The following is a 24,562-nucleotide window of genomic DNA, read 5'->3' as shown; positions in this document are numbered from 1 at the left end:
CTTATCTCTCCACCCTTCAGGCTCTCTGCCTGTATTCCTGATGAAGGGCTTTTGCCTGAAACGTCGATTTTACTGCTCCTCGGATGCTGCCTGAACTGCTGTGCTCTTCCAGCACCACTAATCCATGATTGATTGCAGTACCCACTTCTGCCTAGGGCAATATATAATTCAGTCATGATTGAATAGAACAGACTAGAAGAGCCAAATGGCCATTCCTGTTCCTATTTTCCTGGATTTCTTGGCTACCAATGGGAGGAGGAGACTTTCATGCCAAGCCATACCCTAACTCTCTGATATACTTATCATTTCTATCACCATTGCAGACAATAATGACTCTCTTCCACTCTCAGAGTGAGTCCATAGGTGGCTGTACAGTCCAATGTGACTTCTGCAGACTCTGCTATACCTGGGACAGAAGATTGTCGTTGGAAGGGGTGGATGTGCCTTGGCGTTTTCCCGATAGCAAGTCTCAAAGTTTTGGATGCTTTCCCAAATGCTCCTCCTCCACTTTGGACGGTCTTTGGTCCAGTGATTCCAGGTGTTGGTGGGAATGCCGCACTTCACCGGTGAGGCCTCGAGGGTATCCCAGAAGCACTTCCAATGTCAATGTGGGGCTCACCTGCCATCTTGGGGCTGAGCACCTGCTTGGAGAGTCTCATGTCGGTCAGATCCCAGCCCATCGCAACCAATTGAGGGTGTGGTCAGTGCGTCGATGCCAGGGATGTTGGCTTGGTGGAGGATGCTGGTGTTGGCTCGTCTGTCTTCCCAGCGGGTTCGCAAGTTCTTGCGTAGTCAGTGTTGGTAGGATTGCTCCACTGCCTTGAGGTCCCTGCTGTGGATAGTCCACGTCTCAGAGCCATAAAGGAGGGTGGGAACCACCACAGTTGTGTAAACCATGAGCTTGGTGTCGGATCTGATGTTGTTTTCCTTGAAAACCCTTTTCCTTGGATGGCTGAAGACTGCGCTAGCACACTGGAGTCAGCGCTGGATCTCTTCACCAATAGTTTCTTTGGCCGACAGGACACTTCTGAGGGATTGGAAGTGGTCAACATCCTCTACGGCCTCCCCATGGACCTTGATGATTGGGGATTTGCTCTACAATGCCAGGCCTGTTTGACAAAGGACCTTCGTCTTGTGGATGTTCAGGGTGAGACCCACGCTCTCATATGTCTCCATAAAGATGCTGACAATGGTCTGGAGATTGTACTCTGAGCTTGCACATACATAAGCATCACCCGTATACTGCAGCTCGATGATACTGGTTGGAGTAACTTTGGTTTTGTTTTAAAGGCTGTGGGAGGTTGAATAATTTCCCACCGATTCTGTAAATTTGCCCCACTCCAGCAGCAGTGAGGTGAAGCATTGCAACAAGGTAGATCGAGAACAGTGCTGGGGCAATGACACACCCCAATTGACACCAACCTGAACAGTGAATGGTGGGGGAGTCATTGGTCATTACCATAACTTTCATGTCATTGTGCAGCAGGCCAGAAGGATGGTGACAAACTCCGTGGTGCATGGTGCATGGAGAAGGAAGCTCCATCATGCTTCCCAATTGACGGTGCCAAATATCATAGGACCATAAGACACAGGAGCAACAATTAGGCCATTCAGCTCATTGAGTCTGCTCGGCCATTTAATCATGGCAGATAGGTTTCTCAACCCCATTCTCCCACTTTCTCCCCATAACCCTTGATCCCCTTGACAGTCAGGAACCTACCTCAGTCGTAAAGGCATTTGTAAGGTCAAAGATGACCATATACAGGGATAGGTTCTTTTCTCTGCATTTCCCCTGCAGCTGTCACACAGTGAAAATCATGTCTGTTGTGCCTCTCTGTGGTTGAAGCCGTACTGTAATTCTGGGAGGAGTTCCTCAGCCACAGGGAGGAAACAGCTGAGGAGGGCCTTGGCGTTGACTTTTTCAACTGTTGACAGCTGGGGGATTCCCCTGTAGTTACCACAGTCAGATTTGTTCCCTTTTTTGAAAAATACTCCCGACTCTGGTATCTCGGGGCTCTACCAGGATGCTCTCCTCCTTCCAAATAAGGCAGACAAGGGCTTGTAGCTGCAGCAGGGGCTCTGTGCCTCCACACTTCAATGCCTCAACAGGGATACCGTCTGCTCCAGCAGCCTTATTGTTCTGGAGCTGGCTGATGGCCTTTTCTGCTTCTTGCAGGGCTGGGGTGTTGTTGGGTTTGTGGCATGGAGTGTGCAGTGGGATGCGTTCAAGGACACTCAGATCAACATTAAAAATCACACACCACCAGGTTATAGTCCAACAGGTTTACTTGGAAGCACTAGCTTTCAGAGCGCTGCTCCTTCACAACCACCTGATTGGAGTAGGATTCCAAAAGCTAGTGCTTCCAAATAAACCTGTTGGACTGTAATCTGGTAAAAACAATGACTGCAGATGCTGGAAACCAGATTCTGGATTAGTGGTGCTGGAAGAGCACAGCAGTTCAGGCAGCATCTGAGAAGCTTCGAAATCGACGTTTCGGGCAACAGCACTTCATCAGGAATAAAGGCAGAGAGCCTGAAGCGTGTAGAGATAAGCTAGAGGAGGGTGGGTGTGGGGAGAAAGTAGCATAGAGTACAATGGGTGAGTGGGTCCTCCAGGCGTCTGGTGGTGAGGGAGCGGTGGTGAAGGAGGCCCAGGACCTCCATGTCCTCAGCAGAGTGGGAGGGGGGTTGAAATGTTGGGCCACGGGGCGGAGTGGTTGATTGGTGCCGGTGTCCTGGAGATGTTCCCTAAAGCGCTCTGCTAGGAGGCGCCCAGTCTCCCCAATGTAGAGGAGACCGCATCGGGAGCAACAGATACAATAAATGATATTAGTGGATGTGCAAGTAAAACTTTGATGGATGTGGAAGGCTCCTTTAGGGCCTTGGATAGAGGTGAGGGAGGAGGTGTGGGCGCAGGTTTTACAGTTCCTGCGGTGGTAGGAGTAAGTGCCAGGATGGGAGGGTGGGTTGTAGGGGGGCGTGGACCTGACCAGGTAGTCATGGAGGGATGTTGTGTGATCTTTCACTTTGTACACCCAAGTCCAACACTAACGTCTCCAAGTCATGACTCGGATCAAAGACAGATCCCTGGTTGTGGAGGTCTCTGGAGTGCTCCCCTCAGTGTTGTTTGATGGTTCTTTGTCTTTGATAAGAGTCACTCCATTCTTGGCCAACAGTGTGGTGGGGTCTTTGGGGTTAGGTGGTCTTGACATCCCAGAAGAGACCCTGCACACCATGGCTGTCAGCCATTCGTCGGGCCGCCAGTATTTTCCCCATCCACCACCTGGGTGTTCTTTATGTCACAGGCTCGTTGTTAGACCTTGGCCTTCAGTCGCCTGTGGGTCTGCCTTTTCTCTACGGAGTGCATTGGCTGTTGTACACTCAGAAATGCCACGCGCTTCCAGCTTGTCAGTTCTTGGATCTCCTGATTATTCTCATCAAACCAGTCTTGATGTTTCCTGGTTAAGTGACCGACTGAGGTTTTGCAGGCATTGACAATGGCGGCTTTGAGGGTGGACCAGAGGCTGTTGGAATCCTGTGACTTGGTGTTGCTGAGGGTCGCTAGGTTTGTGGAGAGGAGCTGGTTGTATGAGGCTCTCTTTTCCAGGTCTTTGAATGCCTCAGTGTTCAACTTCTTGCGGCTCTGCATCTGTTGTTCCCGCTGCAGCGGAGCTGCATTTATGTTGATCCTGGCTCAGCCAGGTAATGGTCTGTCCATCAGCCAGCAGCTCCTGTCCCATGGGGTGGGTGATTCTATTGTCTTTCTGATCCCTCACTCTGACGATGACGCATTCATGGACGTGGTGGTGCTTGGAGCACAGGTGCTGCCATGTTGTTTTGCATGCATCCCTTTGACAAAACAGTGTGTTGGTGATGAGGAGGTTGTGTTCACATCATTTGGTCAGAGAGAAGGGTGCCATTGGCATTTTGCTTCCCCACTCTCTCTTTCCACATTACATCACCCCAGAGATCTGCATTTTTGCTGACTCTGGCGCTGAAGTCGTTGAGCATGATTAGTTTGTCCGCCGCAGGAACCCGTGAGAGAGATTGGTCAAGGCTGGAGTAGAGTTCTTCCTTGCCCTCAGCTGCTGCATCGAGTGTTGGTGCATGTACACTGAATCTCCTGACACACTGGGTCCGAGCAAGGGAGAGCCAGAGAGTCATGACGTGTTCACTTCTTCCACAGGGGGAGTCTCTGAGTTGGTCCATCAGTCCAGTTTTCGATGGTGAAGCTGACTCCATACTCATGGTGCTCCTCTTCGGCCTGCCCTTTCCAGAGAAGTGTATAGTCCTCACTTTGCTCTCTGAGCTGTCCTTCCCTTCTCTCCTGCCAGGTTTCACTGAGGGCAGCGATGGCAGCATTGAAGCGCACAAGTTCCCCGGCAACAACATTCTTATAGTGCTAAAGGATTAGGGTATTATTCTTCAGACCACATATAAATATGAAATGGCAATTCCTTTCACAGTAGAATGTTACAGTCAGCTTTCACAAGTTTGATACATAATGTAGTCAACCATGCTACAAAGGAGCTGCCCACAAGAAATAAATCACCACTTTCCTCTGGTCTAACTCTATTCCTGGTTCGACCAATACAGTATGCATGCTAAGAGCTATCAAGGGAACAGAGGTCTGGGTTATTGTGAGGAATGAGCTTCTGGGGGATATTGAAGGTGAGGAGGGCAAGGGGATGTGGGGAAGGAGTGGTGTGGAGGTTGGATCAGAGCTTTGAACAGAGATTGGAGATCAGAATGGTGAAAGAAATTTGTGCATGGTTCAGATTGACAGTGCCCTGTGCAGCGCAGAATGAAAATATTGGTTGGGTTAATAAGAGGCCTTCATTTGTGGGGGGCACAGATACAGTTGGGTGGTTCAGAGGGAAGATCAGGAAGGTCCAGGTGGGGGTGTGAAATGCTGGGGATTCACAGTTTAGACTGACCGGACCAGAGCAGGAAAATGGTCCTCTGAGTATTTCAAAACTCAAAAGTACTGTAGGTTACTTGGTGGATTTCCCAAGGCCTACAAAACCAAATTGAATCATGATGGGACAGACCCTTTATAGGACAGCCAAAGACCACATATGTGGCCCAGCACCAGTTCTGGGATTGAGATAATTGGTGGCGTTAACAGGGTCTCACATATCATCCATTACCCCAGTTCCCACTCTAAGGACATTCCATTGGATTTGATTTGGGCCATGCTCACTGCTGATTGAAAATCTCAGTCAATGTGGCAGCATTGGCATAATAACACACATAATTCATGTATATTATGCTGAACCATTTGCTCATTAGATCCACCCCCCCACGCATTACTTTGCCAAGGGCTCAAAGTGGGAATGACGAAGGAATCAGTATAAAGGACAGAGATGCTAAATTGTTCTACCTGCTCAATCTATTCTCAATCCCAATGCATTTTAAATTGTAATCCTAGGTGTGTAATGCAAACCTGGTTAGGAGAGGTGATAGTCTTACCAACAATGATAGCCTCAGTCCAATCACTCCAGATAGAAAAGTCCAAGTGATTATTAATTCTTGCTCTCACTTTTACAGAGTAGCTTTGCTTCCGATTTTCAATGTTCCAGCTTTTGGATGTTACATTTTCAATCTAAAATGATATAATAATCATTAGAATTTCATGAATGATGCTATATACGTTAGTGCAATTCATAAGGCTGCAACTGTACAAGGTGCTGGTGAGACCATGCCTGAACTACTATGGTTTGGTCCCCTGATTTCAGGAAACATATTATTTCATTGGAGTTGTTCAGAGATTAGATTAGATTAGATTAGATTACATTACAGTATGGAAACAGGCCCTTCGGCCCAACAAGTCCACACCGACCCGCCGAAGCGCAACCCACCCATACCTCTACATTTACCCCTATACCTAACACTACGGGCAATTTAGCATGGCCAATTCACCTGACCTGCACATCTTTTGGACTGTGGGAGGAAACCGGAGCACCCAGAGGAAACCCACGCAGACACAGGGAGAACGTGCAAACTCCACGCAGTCAGTCGCCTGAGTCTGAGTTGAGATGTTTGACTCGGATGATCCCTTGTATGGAGGTAAGGGACTGTCTTATGAGCAAAGGTTAAACAGGTTGGGACTCATTGAAACATATAGGATTTTTAAGGGGCTTGACAGGGTAAGTACGGAGAGGATGGTTCCCCTCTTGGGAGAGTCTAGGACCAGAGGGCATAGTCTCAGAATGAAGGACCTCCAATTTAAGACTTGAATGAGGAAAACTGTCTTCTCTCGGAGGATTGTAACACTTTGGAACTCTTTGCCACAGAGAGCTGTGGGGCAAGAGTCCTTGTGTATATTCAACAAGGAGATAGATAGATTCTTAGTCCGCATGGGAATCAAGGGTTCCAGGGAATGGGCAGAAAAGTAGCATGATCTTATTAAATGGTGGACCAGGCTCTTGGGCTTGAATGGGAGACTCCTATTTCTATTTCTTATGGGCTTATATTACTTCAATTTAATGCAGAGAAATTAGTCTATAGGGTAATGGATGTTGAAGAAAAGACAAAATGATGCCACTTGAGAAGCAACAAACTGTATACAGTGTATCTGAAAATCTGAAACATAAACAGAAAATTCTGGAAATACTCAAGAGCATGTGTGGGGACAGCAACAGTTAACTTTCCAGGTTGATGACCCTGCATCAGAAAAGGTTAATCTTAAACATTAACGCTATCTAAAAATGCTATCCAATCTGCTGGAAATGGAGCTATTCCTGCTAATCTGGAGTAGGGTGTGGGCAACATTCCAGTTTGAGTTTAAAAATTGCAAGCGGCATCACTATATGAAATAAAACAAAATCTTCTTGGCATTCTTGACTTTCAATGACACTACCATGATGGGTAATGTATCCTGCACATCTAGCTTCATTAGTAGCGTTGTGGGTGATGGATCCTCACCACTGCTCACCATGTTGAATGAGTTAGCAGTGACTCTTAGTCACTGTAAGATAGATTTGCTGCCACCATCCTCCTTTCAGGTTGGGATCTACTGGATCTACTTTGTCTAGTGTGGCAGAGAAAAACCACAAGATAGATAATATAAAAGATCTTGTCTTAAATAAGAGATAGTTTATTGCAAGATAGGAATCCAGTACAATTAACATTGGTATGTTAGCTAGGCCATGAGGAGGTTGAAATAGTAAGTCTATCTCCTTCAAAATCCACATTGTTTTCCCCAGTAAGTCTTTATGGCAACATCATATTGAGTGGAGCTTAATGCGCTCCTCAGCATTAACCCTTTCAGAACCAAGCATCTTCTGCAACTTTATACAGCAAACAATGCCAGGGACTGCATGCATACAGGCATTTGTTACATGACCCTTTTGCGCATCTACTTATTGCATTTACAGGTTGGGATATGTATAACTGCACCAACTATAATTTACCTTTAAACAGAATCGTCAACATCATAGTGTGCCTAAAGAGAAGCATGTGACCTAAAACTTGATCAAAATGATAGGTTTTAAGGTCATTCTGAAGGCGGAGATGTAGAGAGACTTAGTGAAGGAAATCCAAGGAATGTAGGATCAAGGCACTGATAGGCACTGTTAATGATGGGGTGATGAACATCAGGGATGCACAGGAGGTGAGTTGGTTTCAAGCAGAGATCTCAGAGGTTTCATGCGCTGGACGAGGTGACAGAGAGAAGAATCTGACGATTCAAGGAGAAATTCGAAAACAAGCATACAATTGGATCATTTTGAGACCAGGAGTTGATGTAAGTCAGTGAGTACAGGCATAATGAGTCATTGTGTGTTACCATTTTTAGGACAGGAGAACAGAGTTTTGACAGCTGCTGTAAAAGTGATGTGGGATTGTGTTGAGTAAAACAATTAGTGAGATCCAAACTTATTTACCTTCATGACGTTGGTACTCTGCTCTGTGACTTGTATCTGATAATAAAAGTCAAAGGAAGGATGTGTACCTTCTGGTTGATCCCATATTACTGCATTTTCTTTGACTGTAATGTTAATTGGAGGACTGACCTTATCTAAATCAAGACAGATAATATATTAATGTTAAAATGTTACAGGTTCCTTCAAATTATCATCCATTGCCATTATATTTGGTACAGAGCACTTGCTTTTCTCATTCATTCATGCAATGTTGGTGATGTTAACTGGGTTGGCATTTGCTGGGACCAGTGTTTTTGCCCCTCTATTTGCACTTGACAAGCTGTTTTCTTGAAAACCTACAGACCACACGCTGTAGGTAGACCCACAATGCTGCTGGAAGTCAAGGATTTTGGCCAAATGACGTTGAAGAAATTATGAAGCATTTCCAAGGGTTGGTGTGTCCATTTATCGGTTGCCCTTGTTCTTTTAGATGGTAGTGCATATGAGTTTGGAAAGTTCAGTGCATCTTGTAGATGGGAAACACCGCTGCGAATGAATATTGGAGGTGCAGGGAGTGGTGCTTGTGGATACAGAGCCAATCAAATGGGCTGCCCGGTCCTAAACAGAGTATTTTTGAGTATTGTTGGTGCTACACTAATCCAAACAAGAAGAGGAGTATTCCATCACAATCCTGATTTGTACCTTGTAGATAGTGGACAGACTTTGTGGAGTTAGGCGGTGAGTTACTTGCTGCAGGATTCCTTACTTTTCATTTGCTTTTGTAGCCACAGAAAAAAGTGGCCAGTCCAATTTAGTTTATGGTCAATGATAATTACTAGGAAATCGATAGGGCTTTAGTGATGGTAATGTCATTGAATTCAATGGGCAATGGTTAGATTGTCTCTTACTGGACATGATCATTGCCTGGCACTTGTGTGGCACCAAAGTTACTTACTACTTGTTAACCCAATACTGAATATTGCCTGGGTCTTGCTGCATTTGCACATGGATAGCTTCAGTATCTGAGGAGTTGCTAATGGTGCTAAACATTGTGCAATTCTTTGTGAACATCTCCATTTCTGGCCTTATGATGGAGAGAGGGTCATTGATGAAAGAGCTGAAGATGTTTGGACCTACAGTGATAGCTCCTACGAGGCCCATTAATTAAACTCCCTGTGGAGCTTGTTGAGTATGAGTTTCTTTGGTAACAGACGATGGCCCACCCAGATGGAACTCATCACTTGAGCCCTTTATAAAGCAGACCCTGAGGGGCCTCCTATGACACAGAAATAGAGTTCTATCTCTGGACCAGGAGGCACAGGTTCAAGTCCCACCTGCTCCAGAGGTGAGTAATAACACCTTTGAATAGGTTAATTAGAAAATAAATAAAATAAAAGAAAATAAAGCAGACCATGGTGTGATATGGTGACGGAGACATTAGGGCAATAGATTGTTAATTCATTGTGTTCCACACAAGTGTGTTCAAATGCCACACTCTTTGCTATTTGTGGTTCATGGACTCTCATCAACCCAACTGTTTACTTTGTGGCTGTGTTGAGGGTGGAAGGTGAGTGCTTTATTTCCTCCTCCAACTCAACTTTGATTTAGTCCCTTCCCTCTCTCCCTACCACCACCCCCCTCACTTTTTGATGTTAGCTTTTCTCTTAATAAGCTTTGTTTGCAAACATTCGAATGGCCACACGGGTGTTTTCCTGGTCTTGGGGTAAAAAAAAAACAGACCCTAAGGCCCCTCCTGTGGCACAGTAGTAGTGTACTTATCCTGGACCAGAAGGCTTGAGTTCAAGTCCCACCTGCTCCAGAAGTGGGTAATAAGGTCAGTGAACAGGCTGATTAGAAAATAAGTTAAATGAAAAGAAAACAGATCCTGGACTCGGTCTGCAGAACTATCTCTCCCAGTTGGGACTATATTCTAAGAGTAGTGGTACTATTTTGGCATTCAATAACAAATGATGTCCTTTTCCAATTGAGTTTCCTGAGGAGAGATGTCCTTTAGCTGAGATGACTGATCTCTGACAACCAAAAGCATTGTCCTATGTACTAGACATGACTCCAAGTGTCCAAGAGCAGATGCACTGACTCCTAATAAGTCCAGGTTTGCTTGGGTTTCTTGTTGTGACTTTTGCTCAAATGCAGCCTTGCTGTCAAGGGTACTCATTCTCACCTCACCTTTGGAATTCATTCTTTGTTCATGTTTGAGTGAAGACAGTAATGAATGCAAGAATTGAGTGCCCCGGCGGAACCCAAACTGAGCAACAGTGAGCTAGTTATTGCTGAGTAGATGTTCCGTGATTGCACGTGAGGACTCATTCCATTACTTCACAGAAAGATTGAGGATAGACTGATAGGGTGTAATTGGCTGGGTTGGATATACGCTGTTTTTTAGTGTAGACGGCATACCTGAAGTGTTTGCAAAATTACCAGGTAGTTGTAGTTATACTGGAAGAGCTTGGCTAGGGACACAGATAATTCTGGAGCACCTGTCATCAATACTATTGCTGATATGTTTTCAGGGCCTTTTAGCTTTTGCTGTATCCAGTGCCTCCTACCGTTCCTTGATATCACACAGAGTGAATTGAATTGGTTGAAGACTGGTATCTGCGATGCTGGGGACCTCCACAGGATGCTGAGGCAGGTCATCCACCCAGCACTTCTGACTGAAGATTATAGCAAATACAAAATACAATAGCTTGCACTAATATGCTACGCTCTCCTATCGCTGGGGATATTTGTAGACCCTCCTCCTTCAATAAGTTGTGTAATTGTCCGTTCCCATTCACAACCTCACATTGCAGGTTGTGGTGGAGTACAATTCTGCTGCAGGTGATGGTCCACAATGCCTTACAGATGCCCAGTCTTGCATTGCTAGTTCGGTTCAAAATCTATCTCATTTACCACAGTGATCATGCCACACATGATGAAAATTATCCTTAATGGGAAGATGGGACTACATCTCCAAAGGATTGTGAGGGGGCCAGACTTACCGATACTGTCCTGGACAGATGCATCTGCGGCAGGCAATTTGGTGAGGATCAGGTCAAGTATGTTTTTCCCTCTTGTTAGTGCCATACCCTGCTGCCGCAGACCCAGTCGAGCGACTATGTATTTCAGGACTCATCCAGCTCGTTCAGTAATGTGGCTAATGTGGGAGTGGGGGGCTACCCTTAATGGTGGGTTTCGATTCTTATTGTTAATGCCATTGTGGCTATAAATCTTACAATAGAGAACTAAAGTCAATATAAATTGAAAATGAATGACTCTTACAATAGATGACTGGTGTCAAATCTATGCAGTGAGGTTTTGAGAAGTTTTGGCCTAATTCAGTGACACAAATCTGCATCTCGTTGAAGAGCACAAAGCCAACGTCCTGAACATGGCAGGTCACATTTCTCCAACCATTCTTACGAGAGATTGTTCTGGACTCGGTATTTTGTTCATATAAAATCCTGGAAAGATCATATTTAAGAAGTAAATGAGCGTGTGCACGCGTGAGTAATGCATCTTTTCTGAAAGAATGATTATCACATCAGTTAAGGTAATGACAGGATGGTGGACAGACTCCTGATATTGCTTACCCAATTTCAGGGCGTTAGCAGCCTCCTGGACTGTTATGCTCTGCTAAGGTGGCTCTGAGAATTGGACAGTGCCTCTGAATGGAGGCACAATCAAATAGGTGAATGTATTCAAATATTTGCGAGGGGTTGATGAGGTGGCAGGCCCTGTCAAATGAAGAAGAAAAGTCCCCCTCAAGGGATCATTTCTGCTCATAGCCTTCTCTTTAGAGGGATGACTCCATTAGCCACTTCCTCCACACCCTTAACCAACTAGTCTATAGAGGCTGACTTTATTGCAGTTGCACCTCTCCCAAACAGCGAGAGGGACTACCCAATCTTGCCTAGTCTGATAAACTGCTTCGAAAAGTTCAAAGAGTAGAAAGCTGAGTTTGAAGCAGTGCTGCCTTTGTCTGGGTGACTCTGTTTAATGTTTTAGAAAACAGCCAAGGAGTACACATTTACAGCGATCAGACAAAGCTAAATGTGATATTTTCATTTATTTACCCCTTCCCTTTGTTTGTTTGACTGTTTGAATGGAGGCTGACATTAAACAGCTGACTGTGTTATTTAATTTTCTCTCTGCTGAAGTTATTTTGCAGCTAATACACTGTTAAATATTTTACTTAAGATACTAAACTGATGTCTAGTAATGAATTATTCACAAAGTCTGGGATTGGTTATTCACAAGTTAGGAACCACTGGAGCGACTATTTGGGGGCTAACTTTATTGTATTGTGAATGCAGAGTGAGAAAGGCTGATTGGGTTCGGTGTAGTAACAACAGCTCATGGCCTAAGGCAGGGAGATATCTGAGTGGCGGGAAGGGACTGAGTGACATTGCAACTTGGCTGCCGGAGAAGCCCACAACACTAACCTGGCCCTGCCTCCGCAGGCTCCAGACCGTTCTGCCTCTTAACCCTGCTTCTGTTTCCACAGATGCTGCCAGATTAGCTGAAGATTTTCTGCTCTTAATATCAGATTTCCACAGTCTGCACAATTTTGCTTTTGAATTGAAACGCACCATCTCTTAAATTCTGATAGAACTCAAAACAGCCATTTCAGGCTCTAGACAGTTGCGTAAATGAGTAAATGTTTACACTTACCCATAAGACAAACGGTACTGTGCATCCGCTGGTGCTTGTGCGCTAATACCCCAGGTACAGGTCATTTTTCGGTCATTATAAAACATACACGACAGGTTGTGGATTGAGGAAATGTGATTACCTGTGCCAATGAAATAATTGAAAAAATTACAGACATATTCAATACGAAGATAAAAGCCTGACTTTCTGTAGATATCTGACAAAGGAAATGAGTAAATCAAAGCAGTGTTTTTCTTCTGGAGGGTGAGAATTGAATTAAATTGAGTTGAATTGAATTGAATTTATTGTCATGTGTACCGAGGCACAATGAAAAGCTTTGTCTTGTGAGCAATACAGGCAGATCACAGAGTTAAATAGCATAGGTAAGTAAATAATAGGTAAACAGTGGCAAAAACAAAAACACAGGTATAGGCGAATGTTAAGGGTTTATGAGTCCATTCGGTATTCTAACATTAGGGTAGAAACTGTTACGAAATCGGCTGGTGTGTGTGTTCAGGCACACACCTTCTCCCTGGTGGTAAAGGTTGTCAAAAAGCATTGCCAGGGTGGGATGGATCTTTAAGAATGCTGGAGGCCTTTCCTTGACAGTGGGCCTGGTAGATGGATTCTATAGATGGGAGGTTGGCCTTTGTGATTGTCCGGGCTGAGTTCACCACTCTCTGTAATGGGTAGTTTATAGCAGATAGAAAAGGAATCAGGGTTATATTGGATAAATAAAGACCGAAAGAACTGCAGATACTGTAAATTAGAAACAAAATTAGAAATTGCTGGAAAAGCTCAGCAGGTCTAGCAGCATCCGTGAAGAGAAATCAGAGGTGTAAAATACTATCATGGAGGATTAACATAACAAGGATTCAGGTGGATGTAGACAGGTTAAGTGAATGGGCCAAAGTTTGGCAGATGGAGTATAATGTGGGAAAATGTAAAATCACTCCTTTTGAAGAATTTTAGAAAAGCAGAGTATTATTTAAATGAAAAAGGACTGACGATTTCCAAAGAGGATAGTGAGGTCGACAAATGCTGGAGATCAGAGTCGAGAGTGTGTTGCTGGAAAAGCACAGCTGGTCAGGCAGCATCCGAGGAGCAGGAAAGTCGATGTTTCGGTCTGGAGCCCTTCATCAGGATCCTGACGAAGGGCCTTTGCCTGAAACGTCGATTTTCCTGCTCCTCAGATGCTGCCTGCCCTGCTGTGCTTTTCCAGCAACACACTCTCAACTCTGAAGATTTCCAAAGTCCAGAGTCATCCAGGTACTCTGGTGCATGAATCACAAAAACGTACAGCAAGTGATTAAGGGGACGCTATGTTTTATTCAAGAGAAATTGAGCAGAAATATAAAGAGGCTATGGCTTAATTATATGGAGGATTGGTGACACCATATCTCAAATGCTGTTTGCACCTTTGATTTTTTTATTTAAGGCAGAAATGTAAATGCAATGTAAATGGAGTCAGCTCAGAAGGCATTTACTAGATTGACACCTGAAATGAGTGGTTGGTCTTTTGAGGATTTATTAGATAGGCTGCAATTGTTTTAATTGGAGTCTAGAAGAATGAGGGGTAATGTGCTTGAAGTTCATAAGGCCTTACACAGTCTTGCTAAGCTGGATTTGGAAAAGATGTATACTCTTGGGGGTCAGTCTCAAACAAGCAGACACTGTTTTAAAATTAGGTGTCACCCCTTTAGGTCAGAGACGAGGGAATTTTTTTTCTCTCTCAGAGGAATGTGCAACTTTGGAACATTGTCTCAAAGGATGCCTGGGTCAAGATTATTAAATATTTTTGAGGTAGATTCTTGTTGGGCAGAGGGGATGGACAGTTGATCGAAATGTGGAATTTGAAACACAACTGATCAGTCATAATTTCATTAAATGGAAGTATAGGTTGAAGGGCCAAATGGCCTACTTCTGCTCCTAATTCATATGTAAAACTATTTACAGGCCACGTGTTCTGTTTTTGCCTTAAGCAGCCCGCTCCTCAAAACTTTAGAGAAACAAGGAATTCAGACTATAATTTTTGTGCTAGTTTGTTGAGATATTTATTCACATGTTGTCTTGTGTCCATTATTGTGTGTAAAGTTATTTGTTGCATTCGAAGGTCAAAGACAATGCTTCAAACAGTTGGCATGGTGCCTGTACTCACAATCTTTTCAATTTGCCACTCTGGAGACCAATGGAATGAAAATCAGGCCAGCTTCAGTCATGGGCAGCTACTCCAGTAATGACAGTTCAAAGGTTACCCCAGTAAGTTTCAGTCTTCTCTGATCCCTGGCACAAAGGTTCACAAGTTTGGGCAGCACAGTGGCTCAGTGGTTAGCACTGCTGCCTCACAGCACCTGGGACCCAGGTTTGATTCCTACCTCGAGCAACTAACTGTGCAGAGTTTGCACATTCTCTCCGTGTCTGTGTGGGTTCCTTTCAAGTGTTCTAGTTTCCTCCCACAATCCAAAGGATTGCAGGTTAGATGAATTGGCCATGCTAAACTGCCCATTGTGTTAGGTACATTAGTTAGCGGTAAAGAAAAGGTACAGGAATGGGTCTGGGTGGGTTACTCTTCGGAGGGTCAGTGTGGACCTGTTGGGCTGAGAGGGCCTGTTTTCACACTGTAGGGATTCTAATCTGATCAAGTTATATTCTTGCATTACAAATCAAACAGACATTGCTGGAAACCCTGAACAGGTCTGTGGAGAGAAATCACGCTGCAGAACCAGTCATGAAGAAGGGTCACTGGACCAGAAACATTAACTCCGACCTGCTGAGTTTCTCCAGCATTTTCGGTTTTTGCTTCTGATTTCCAGCATCTGCAGTTTTCTCTGGGTTTTTTTTTTTGTTTTCCTATATTCTTATGTCCTATGCATCACCTCAAGGTGATTTCACCACCATCCTGAAATTGTTGGGATGTTGGCTTTGCTCTGTTCTGATGTCATTGGACAGGGAAGAATTTGCATTTGTGATTATGCAATGTGCCATTTATAATCAAATGTAGAAACCACAGTCCATTACATATTCAGAGAGAAAGTCCCAAGCCACTTCCTCACAATCTCCTCAGTGTATCGTGGCTTATACATTTACCTTCACAATAAGGTTAGTCAGACTTCCTGGGAAGTCCCACCTACTGTAAGTTCCTCTGTTGACATCTTGCTAAACTGTTGACAAAACCATTAAACCACTTCTGCGGTGATGTTTAACAGCATTTCTCAGTGAACTGAACAGGCATTTTGCTGAGGAGGAATGCAAGTTTCCGTGACAATCAAATCCACTCCCAATGAAGGGTTTTCTCCACAATGCTTTCCATCCTACTGCCTCAGTTGTTCTCTCAAAGGGTTGTGCATCAGTGGAATTCAATATCCTAGAGGGTGGTGCATGCCAGGAAACTGAATACATTTAAGGAGGAGATAACAGACAGCTTTTTTAATTCACAAAAGATTAAAGGGTTATGGAGAGTAGGTGGGAAAGTGGAGTTGAAGCTGAGATGAGATCAGCCATGATCGTATTAATTGGCAGGCTTGAGGGGTTCCTTCTAGTTCTTAGGGAACACAGGGCTAAAGTAGATAGGTGCTTGACTACCAGTATGGACACAGTGGGCTGAAGGGCCTCTTTCTTTGCTGTAAATCTCAATTACACTATGACTGGAATGCACAGCTGATACAATCATTGACACAGATTCAAAACATTCAAATGGAACTTTAATAAATACATGGGTATGAAGTAATAGCAGGTAGATGCAGGCAGCTGAACTATTACACATGAGCATGGGTGACACAGTGGCTCAGTGGTTAGCACTGCTGCCTCATAGCGCAGGGATCTGGGTTTGATTCCAGCCTTGGGTGACTGTCTGTGTGGAGTTTGTATCTTCTCCTTGTGTCTGTGTGAGTCTCCTCCCACAGTCCAAAGACGTGCAGGTCAGGGGGATTGGTCATACTAAATTGCCCGTATTGTCAAGAGATGTGTGCGCTAGGTAGATTAGCCATGGGGAATGCAGGGTTATAGGCTGGGGGGGTGTGAGTCTGGTTTGAATGCTCTTTGGAGGGTCAGTGTGAACTCGATAGGCTGAATGGCCTGCTTCTATGCTGTGGGGATTCAATAAGACTAAAGGAAATCAGCATGCAACAGCAGTGATAATGAGTTGCATAAGACTTGCTTGAATATTGAAGATCATCACGAGAACTCCAACAAGATGGGTTATGACAATTTTGCTTGTGTTTATTGAAAGTGATGTCACAAAGCAACAATTATAATGCCTAAAGATATATTCATTTTTCCCATTTTTTATATTCTGATTATTATTTTAATGCATCTTATCCACAAGGCAGAGAAAAACATTTCCCTTTGCAACAGTAGTTGATAATATCAGTTGAGCCACCCATGATTTCATAATGACAATGAATCTGCAAAACTGCTCCATGCATGAGTGAATATCACAATATTATTTTCGCACTCATTAACATTCTGATTTTCGCCAGGCATGGGGCCTCTATAAAAGCTATCACAGGGAGGACGTATTCTATATGAAAAGCCTCATTGCCCAGGCTTTAAGTGAAATAAATCCACAGAAGCCAGTATCTAGTCGTCAAGTCACCCTTTATTTACATATGGAAAGTTCTTGACACTGATCCGGCTTTCTCAGAGCCAGCTCTGAAGGGGAACAGGACCTCTGTAACTCCTGTTTATATCTGTCAGCCAGGGCTCCCTGATTGGACCAGGTTAACAGCCCCAAACAGGGAACCTATATTCTATGAGGTTCACCTGGCTGACCTCATTACAATGACTAGGAGAAAGTGAGGATTGCAGATGCTGGAGATCAGAGCCGAAAATGTGTTGCTGGAAAAGCGCAGCATCCAAGGAGCAGGAGAATCGATGTTTCGGGCATGAGCCTTTCTTCAGGAATGATCATGCCTGAAACATCGATTCTCCTGCTCCTTGGATGCTGCCTGACCTGCTGCGCTTTTCCAGCAACACATTTTCAGCTCATTACAATGACGACAATAAACAGCTTCAGTGAACCAGAAATTAGCCTATAAATAATCTACTGACAAGTTGGTTAAAATATAAATAGCTCAGCGATTTAATGTTTGGCCTAATTATGCATTGGCCATGGTTCAGTTGGCACACTTCCACCATTTGAGTCAAGTTGCTTTGGGTTCAAGTAAAAGTACACAGACCCAACCATGAAAGCAAACAGATTATAAACAGAAGGTGTTGGAAGAAGCCAACAGGTCAAGCAGCGTATGTGAGAGAGAAATAACGTTCACATTTCAAGTCTAATATGGATGCCTCAAAATGGAGACACCCTCTGATCCTAAGAAGCTTGGTGTCATCCTGGACAAAGCTGTCCATTCGATTGGCTGTCCATCAATTGTCCTAAACATTGGCAGCATGTGGACCACCTACAAGATGTACCTTAACACCCCACCAAGAATTTTTAATTAACACCTTCCATACCAGGAATTTAGGTGATAGTAGCTTGAAAGACAAAGGCTGCAGATACATGGGAATAGCACTACTGACAAGATACTTCCCAGGTCACACAGCATAAAGTCATAGAGTCATAGAGATGTACAGCACGGAAACAGACCCTTCGGTCCAACTTGTCCATGCAGAACAGATATCCCAACCCAATCTAGTCCCACCTGCCATCATCCGGCCCATATCCCTCAAAACCCTTCCTATTCATATACCCATCTAAATGCCTTTTAAATGTTGCAATTGTACAACCTCCACCACTTCCTCTGGCAACTTATTCCATACACATACCTCACTCTGCATGAAAAAGTTGCCCCTTAGGTCTCTTATATATCTGTCCCCTCTCACCCTAAACCTATGCCCTCTAGTTCTGGACTCCCCCACCCCGGGGAAAAGACTTTGTCTATTTATCCTATCCATGCCCCTCATGATTTTATAAACCTCTATAATGTCACCCCTCAGGCTCTGATGATCGAGGGAAAACAGCCCCAGCCTGTTTAGCCTTTCCCTATAGCTCAATTCCTCAATCCTGGCAACATCCTTGTAAATCTTTTCTGAACCCTTTCAAGTTTCACAACATCTTTCTGATAGGAAGGAGACCGGAATTGCTCACAATATTCCAACACAATATTCCAATGTCCAAACAAAATATCAGCAACCTGATTTGAAAATATATCATTGCTCTTTCAATGTCCCTGGGTCAAAATTCTGGAATTCTCTTCCTAACAGCCTACCTTTATCCCAAGGGACCTGCAGCTCAGGGAAAACAGAATTTCAAGAAAGCAGCTACCCACCACCAACTCAAAGAAAATTAGGGACAATTATTGGCCAGCCCATAAGACCTACATCTCAAGAAAAAATATTTCTGTAGGTGAAAGAAAGATACCAGGCAGGAACCTGATGGCACAACCCTTTGATTAGATGGCCAGCAGCCATGCACAGTGCGGCTTAATAACTAGGGTTTTATTGAAATAAAATGCAAAGTCCTCCTGTGTCTTGGCTCCTCAACTCACACCAGAAGGTGTCATATTTCACTGGTTCCACAGTGGGGGGCTGATCTGAAAAACCACTTAAGTGGCTTTGTGACCCATCCATAGGTTGTGAATGTGTTGATGTCCCATCCAACTGCTGACTAAAGGCCTCAGGGTTTAAAATATGCATGCAAAACAGCATGACCTCTGGAGTAAGCAATCCCGGGACAGCCTGTCTTCTCCTCCTGGCCTCAGAAATTTGGCCGGTGTAAGATAACATTGTTTAGATTCACACCTCAGCTGTGGGCTCACATGCAACCTTGGCTGATGGTTTTTCTCATGTTCTGATGTTTTTATAAATCACTGTTGCTGAACAAAGAGATCTTGGAGTGCAGGTTCATAGCTCCTTGAAATTGGAGTCACAGGTAGAGAGGATAGTGAAGAGGGCATTTGGTATGCTTTCCTTTATTGGTCAGTGTATTGTGTACAGGAGTTGGGAGGTCATGTTGTGGCTGTACAGGACATTGGTTAGGCCACTGTTGCAATATTGAGTACAATTCTGGTCTCCTTCCTATCGGAAAGATGTTGTGAAACTTGAAAGGGTTCAGAAAAGATTTACAAGGATGTTGCCAGGGTTGGAGGATTTGAGCTACAGGGAGAGGCTGAATAGGCTGGGGCTGTGTTCTCAGCGTTGGAGGCTGAGGGATGACGTTATAGAGGTTTACATAATTATGAGGGGCATGGATAGGATAAATAGACAAAGTCTTTTCCCTGGGGTGGGGGTGTCCAGAACTAGAGGGCATAGGTTTAGGGTGAGGGGGAAAGATAGAAAAGAGACCTAAGGAGCAACATTTTCACGCAGATGGTGGTACGTTGCCACCGTGCCGCCCACAAATTTTCACGCAGATGGTGGTACGTGTATGGAATGAGCTGCCAGAGGATGTGGTGGAGGCTGGTACAATTGCAACATTTAGGAGGCATTTGGATGCGTATATGAAGAGGAAGGGTTTGGAGGGATATGGGCCGGGAGCTGGCAGGTGGGACTAGATTGGGTTGGGATATCTGGTCGGCATGGACGGGTTGGACCAAAGAGTCTGTTTCCGTGCTGTACATCTCTATGACTATCTATGACTCTATAAATAACATCTGCTGTTTTAAACCAACAGAAGTTGACCCTCTGGCTAATGAGGTTTTCTGGAATCCTAACGAATATAGCAAATATTGCAAATATGGCAAAAAACATTGACTCTTCTCACATAGGGACTGAATAGAAAGAGTTTTATCCAACAGCAGATCCTTGACAGAAGGGCCTGACTTGTGTGCTTTTGAGTCCAATTATCTACTTGAGTCACCATAATTTTCCAATGTTGGCAGCTGGCAGCTTTATTTATTCAGGAGATGTAGACATCACTTTATTGCCATGGTAATATTTTATTTACAGCAATTCTTGCCCATCCCTAATGGCTTAGATAAGGCTCAACCACACTTCTGTGGATCTGTGTCACTTGGAAATTTGGTAAAGACAGAAGCAATATATTAAGTTAATTCCTCTTTCATATCCTTTGCTTCAGTGAGCAACTTACACTGTGTGTTCCTTATGGGCCCCATTCTATCCTTCCCTAATCTCTTGCTGTCAATATATTTGAAGAATATTTTACCTTGTGTTTTAGCACGACCTGCAATCCTTTTCTCATGCTTCCTCTTTGCCTTCCTTATTCCAGTCTTGGAGAAAGTGAGGACTGCAGATGCTGGAGAGTCAGGGTTGAAAAGTGTGGTGCTGGAAAAGCATAGCATAACAGGCAGCATCCGAGGAGCAGGAGAATCGACATTTTGTGCATGAGTCTTTCATCCTGTGCTTTTTCCAGCGCCACACTTTCTGACTCTTATCCCAGCTTGGCCTCCCTCCCACATTTATTTCCTATTCCTATTATTGCTTGCATTATATACTTCTTTTCTCTTCATTATTTTCTCATCAATAATCTTAGTCATCCAAGATATCCTAACTTTGGATACCCCATATTTATTTCTCATTGCACCCAATTCATCTCTCTTTTGAAATTCTCCCATTATTCATCCACTGTTTTATCTATCAAAATGCATTTTCAATCGAAATACTCCAGTCCAATTTTTAGACCCCTAAAACCTGTTCTTTTTCAATCTGAAATCTTGAAGGATTGATTGTAATCCTTTTCAAACCTAATATTAAACCTCATTAAGTTGTGATTGCTATTTCCCAAATGTTCCCTCACTCTACATTCTCTACTTGGCCTGCCTCATTTCCTAGGATTAGATCCAATGCATCATCATCCCTTGTAATCAGGAAATGGACTGTTCCAGGAAATGCTCCTGCTTACATTGCCGAAATTTCTCCTCTTCCTGTCCTGTAGAATTCCATAACCTGCCTCCAATCCTCTCTTTTACTATTTGAAGGCCTATAATAAATACCCAACAGGGTTACTGCTCCCTTCCTGTTTCCCTCCTCCAACCAAATTGATTGTAATTAAATGCATCTCATTTAAGGGTAATGATACTATTTTTTGATCAAGACTGTTATATGTCCTTTTAATCTGCCCTGTTTGTCTGAAAAGCTCTGTAACCCCATACATTAAGTATCCAGTCCTGTTCTGACTTGAGCTACATTTCTGTTGTTGCTACTATGTCCTAACACCCAGAGCAATTTCTGCTTCCAGTTCTCCAGTTTTGTTCAGTGTACTCTGTGCATTGTCACACATACAATTTACCTTTTCCTTGCCCATTGGAAGGTGACCATTTCTTTCTTCATTGCCAACATTCAAGCCTTCCTTCACTTCCTTACCCCGCTAACCGTCTTCTCTCTTTAGCTGTCTCTGATAGTTCATGAGTTATCCTACCCCCTGCCTTACAAGTTTGGATTTACCCCCACTATACTATTTAATCTCTCAGTCAAGAGATTAGTTCCATTTCAGCTCAGGTGAAGCCCATCTCTTCTGAACAACTTCCTCCTTTCCTAAAAGTGATCCCAATACTCCAAAACTCTGAACCCTTCCAATCTGCACCATCCCTCAAGCCAAGCATTCGACTCCCTTTGCCTAGATGGTGAAGACTGTGGCATGGGTAGTATGGGAAGCAACAGACCATATGGGGCTCCCGATCTCACCTGTAAACTAGACAGTATATCCCCCATTACTACTAACTTTCTAATCTGCTTTTACAACAATGGACAGTGGTTATGTAGTCACCATTACACTAGCTTTTAATTTCAGATTGTTATTGAATTCAAATTTTCACCTTTTGCTTCAGTGGGATCTAAACCCAGGACCTCAGAATATTGGCTTGGATTGCTGGAGTATCAGTCCAATAGCATAACCACAATATCAATGTCTTCCGTTGTGTGTGTCTGTGTGAATATGTGTCTGTGTATACCTGTATGTGTGATATGTGTGTCTGTTGTGTGTGTCTCTGTGAGTGTGAGGTGTATGTCTAAGGGTCTGTGTGTATCTGTGTGTGTGTATATCTGTGTTTTAGTGTGTATCTGCATGCGTGTGTATGTGCGTGTGATGTATATCTGTGTGTTGAGTCTGCATGTGTGTATTTAGTGTTTGTGTGTTTTGAGAGAATGTGTCTGTGTGCATGTCTGTGTGTGATCCTGTATTTGTGTGTGCATATGTTTGTGTGTGCCTGTTTTCACTTGTTTATGTATCCATGTCTGTGTCCACGTGTGACACATGCACAGCAGGGTCATGCTGGAGTTAACAGCGAGACACTGTCAGTGACCCAGATTTCAATGTGCTTACGTAAGTCCACACTACATGGGAACGAAGGCATCAGAGAGATTTATTGTAAATGATTATGGGTTAACAACTGAAATACAGTTATTTATCTCAGATTATTTTGATATTAAAATGTTGAAATAACTTACTCATGTGTGCAAAGGAAGTCAGAGCAGCTCCATTTAGTGCTGTTGTCCAAAGTATGGCTGTTATCAAGAGAGTTGGGACAAACAGCATGATGCTGTGGCGTAAAGGGCAGATTAAAACACTCGCAGTCCAAGCTCTACCTGAGGAATAGGACATGTATCCGTTAAAATGTTGCTTCCTGACTGTTTCTACTTTTTTGCTTAACACTGATATGTTAAATATATTGAATTCCTAATGTTTTGCTTCCATTTAGGCTGGCTCTGTGCCAAGACATGGAATAAAATAGAAAGAATAGGTAATTTCTTTAATGGAAGATCAATCTACAATGACATCTCCATGCACTCTTCATGCATGGACACAGGCATACATACACACAGAATACACATCATTACTACACAGACACATACAAGCGGACATGGACACACAACATATACAGGAACACATGTACACGCAATGCACATACACGACATACTCTTAAAAATAAATGACACACACTTTCACATAATAAATGACACACACACCAATGCAGACACCTACACAAATAGTGCACATATGCAGATATACAGACAGGGACACACAGACACGATGCATGCAAATACATACATAGTCACATATACATATACGCACAGCCATACAACACACACTCACCCAGATACACATAGAGACAGACACACACACAATGACACAGATACACAGACAGAGATACACACAGAGACATGATGCATACAAACACACAGTCACACACACATATACACACAGCCATACAACATACACTCACCTAGATACACGTAGTGATGAGCACATACACAGAGACACTGATACACAGACAGACAGACACAAACACATATGTATACAGATAGATGCAGAGACATACAAGCAGACAGACATACACTGTGGCTGTTTGAACAGTCAGAGGCTGGGTATTCTGTGGTGAGTAGCATTGCCCAAAACCCCTCCATTGTTTGCGAGATGGGATCTGATCCCACCACTCAGAGGGATGCAACACCTAAGATTGCTTGACACCATGTGGCTCAAGAAACCAGCTCCTCACCACTTTTTCAGAAACAACCAGTGATGGGGAACAAATGCTAGCCCTGCTAATGATGTCACATCCCCTGAAAGAAAACAGGAACAGAAAATCCCCAGGTCATTTCATAAATTAATTAGTTTGGGAAATGCTGTGATAGAAAGTTGTGGGAATAATTGAACATGAGAATTTTTACTGAAAATTGACAGGTTTCTTGGGTTGTACTGCGAGACCAATAAAGCATAAAATTTGGGAAGAAACTTAGAACACATTTAAAAAGCTCAATTTTCCCTGTCTGGAATACAATTCTAGACAAGATTCAACAAATACAAAAGAGATAAATGCAATATTTTCTGCACGATGAGACACCCACACCTTGTAATAGAATAAAGTAGAATCCCTACAGTGTGGAAACAGGCCATTTTGGCCCAACAAGTCCACATCGAACCTCCAAAGAGTATCCCACCTAGACCCACTCTCCACCTCAAGCTTTAGATGTAACAATTTTAAGCAGGGGGTTACTGAAGGTATATAATTGGACAACTGTATGAGAAAATGAAAGAATGGTCTTCTCAATGTCTGAAGCAAAAATCTGATAAAGCTAATGCCTAGCAGGTGTCATAGAGCACGATGCTCCCTGTTGACTGGAGCTCTCCAGACAGTATATGCAAT

At 43.6% G+C, this 24,562-nt stretch overlaps 1 protein-coding gene across 6 annotated transcripts in view; it reads right to left on the bottom strand.

Annotated features, from left to right (window-relative positions):
* LOC122551172 (interleukin-21 receptor-like) overlaps window positions 1-24,562 on the bottom strand; it is a 57,228-nt gene that overhangs the window by 9,849 nt on the left and 22,817 nt on the right. For 3 of the 6 annotated variants that reach the window (XM_043692797.1, XM_043692799.1, XM_043692796.1), the window contains exons 2-6: window positions 22,866-23,003; window positions 12,540-12,660; window positions 11,148-11,329; window positions 7,887-8,020; window positions 5,473-5,605 (exon numbers count right to left, since the gene is read on the bottom strand). In XM_043692797.1, the coding sequence (XP_043548732.1) occupies window positions 5,473-5,605; window positions 7,887-8,020; window positions 11,148-11,329; window positions 12,540-12,660; window positions 22,866-22,953 (658 nt within the window). In that variant the 5' untranslated portion in view covers window positions 22,954-23,003. The remainder of the gene's footprint in view (window positions 1-5,472; window positions 5,606-7,886; window positions 8,021-11,147; window positions 11,330-12,539; window positions 12,661-22,865; window positions 23,004-24,562) is intronic. The other 3 variants (XM_043692798.1, XM_043692800.1, XM_043692801.1) reach the window with 2 other exon arrangements.

This window comes from Chiloscyllium plagiosum, chromosome 6 (genome assembly GCF_004010195.1).
Source record: "Chiloscyllium plagiosum isolate BGI_BamShark_2017 chromosome 6, ASM401019v2, whole genome shotgun sequence".
Taxonomy (NCBI): domain Eukaryota; kingdom Metazoa; phylum Chordata; class Chondrichthyes; order Orectolobiformes; family Hemiscylliidae; genus Chiloscyllium; species Chiloscyllium plagiosum.
Note: the sequence above shows the minus strand (reverse complement) of the source record. Positions and strands in the feature narration are given on the sequence as shown.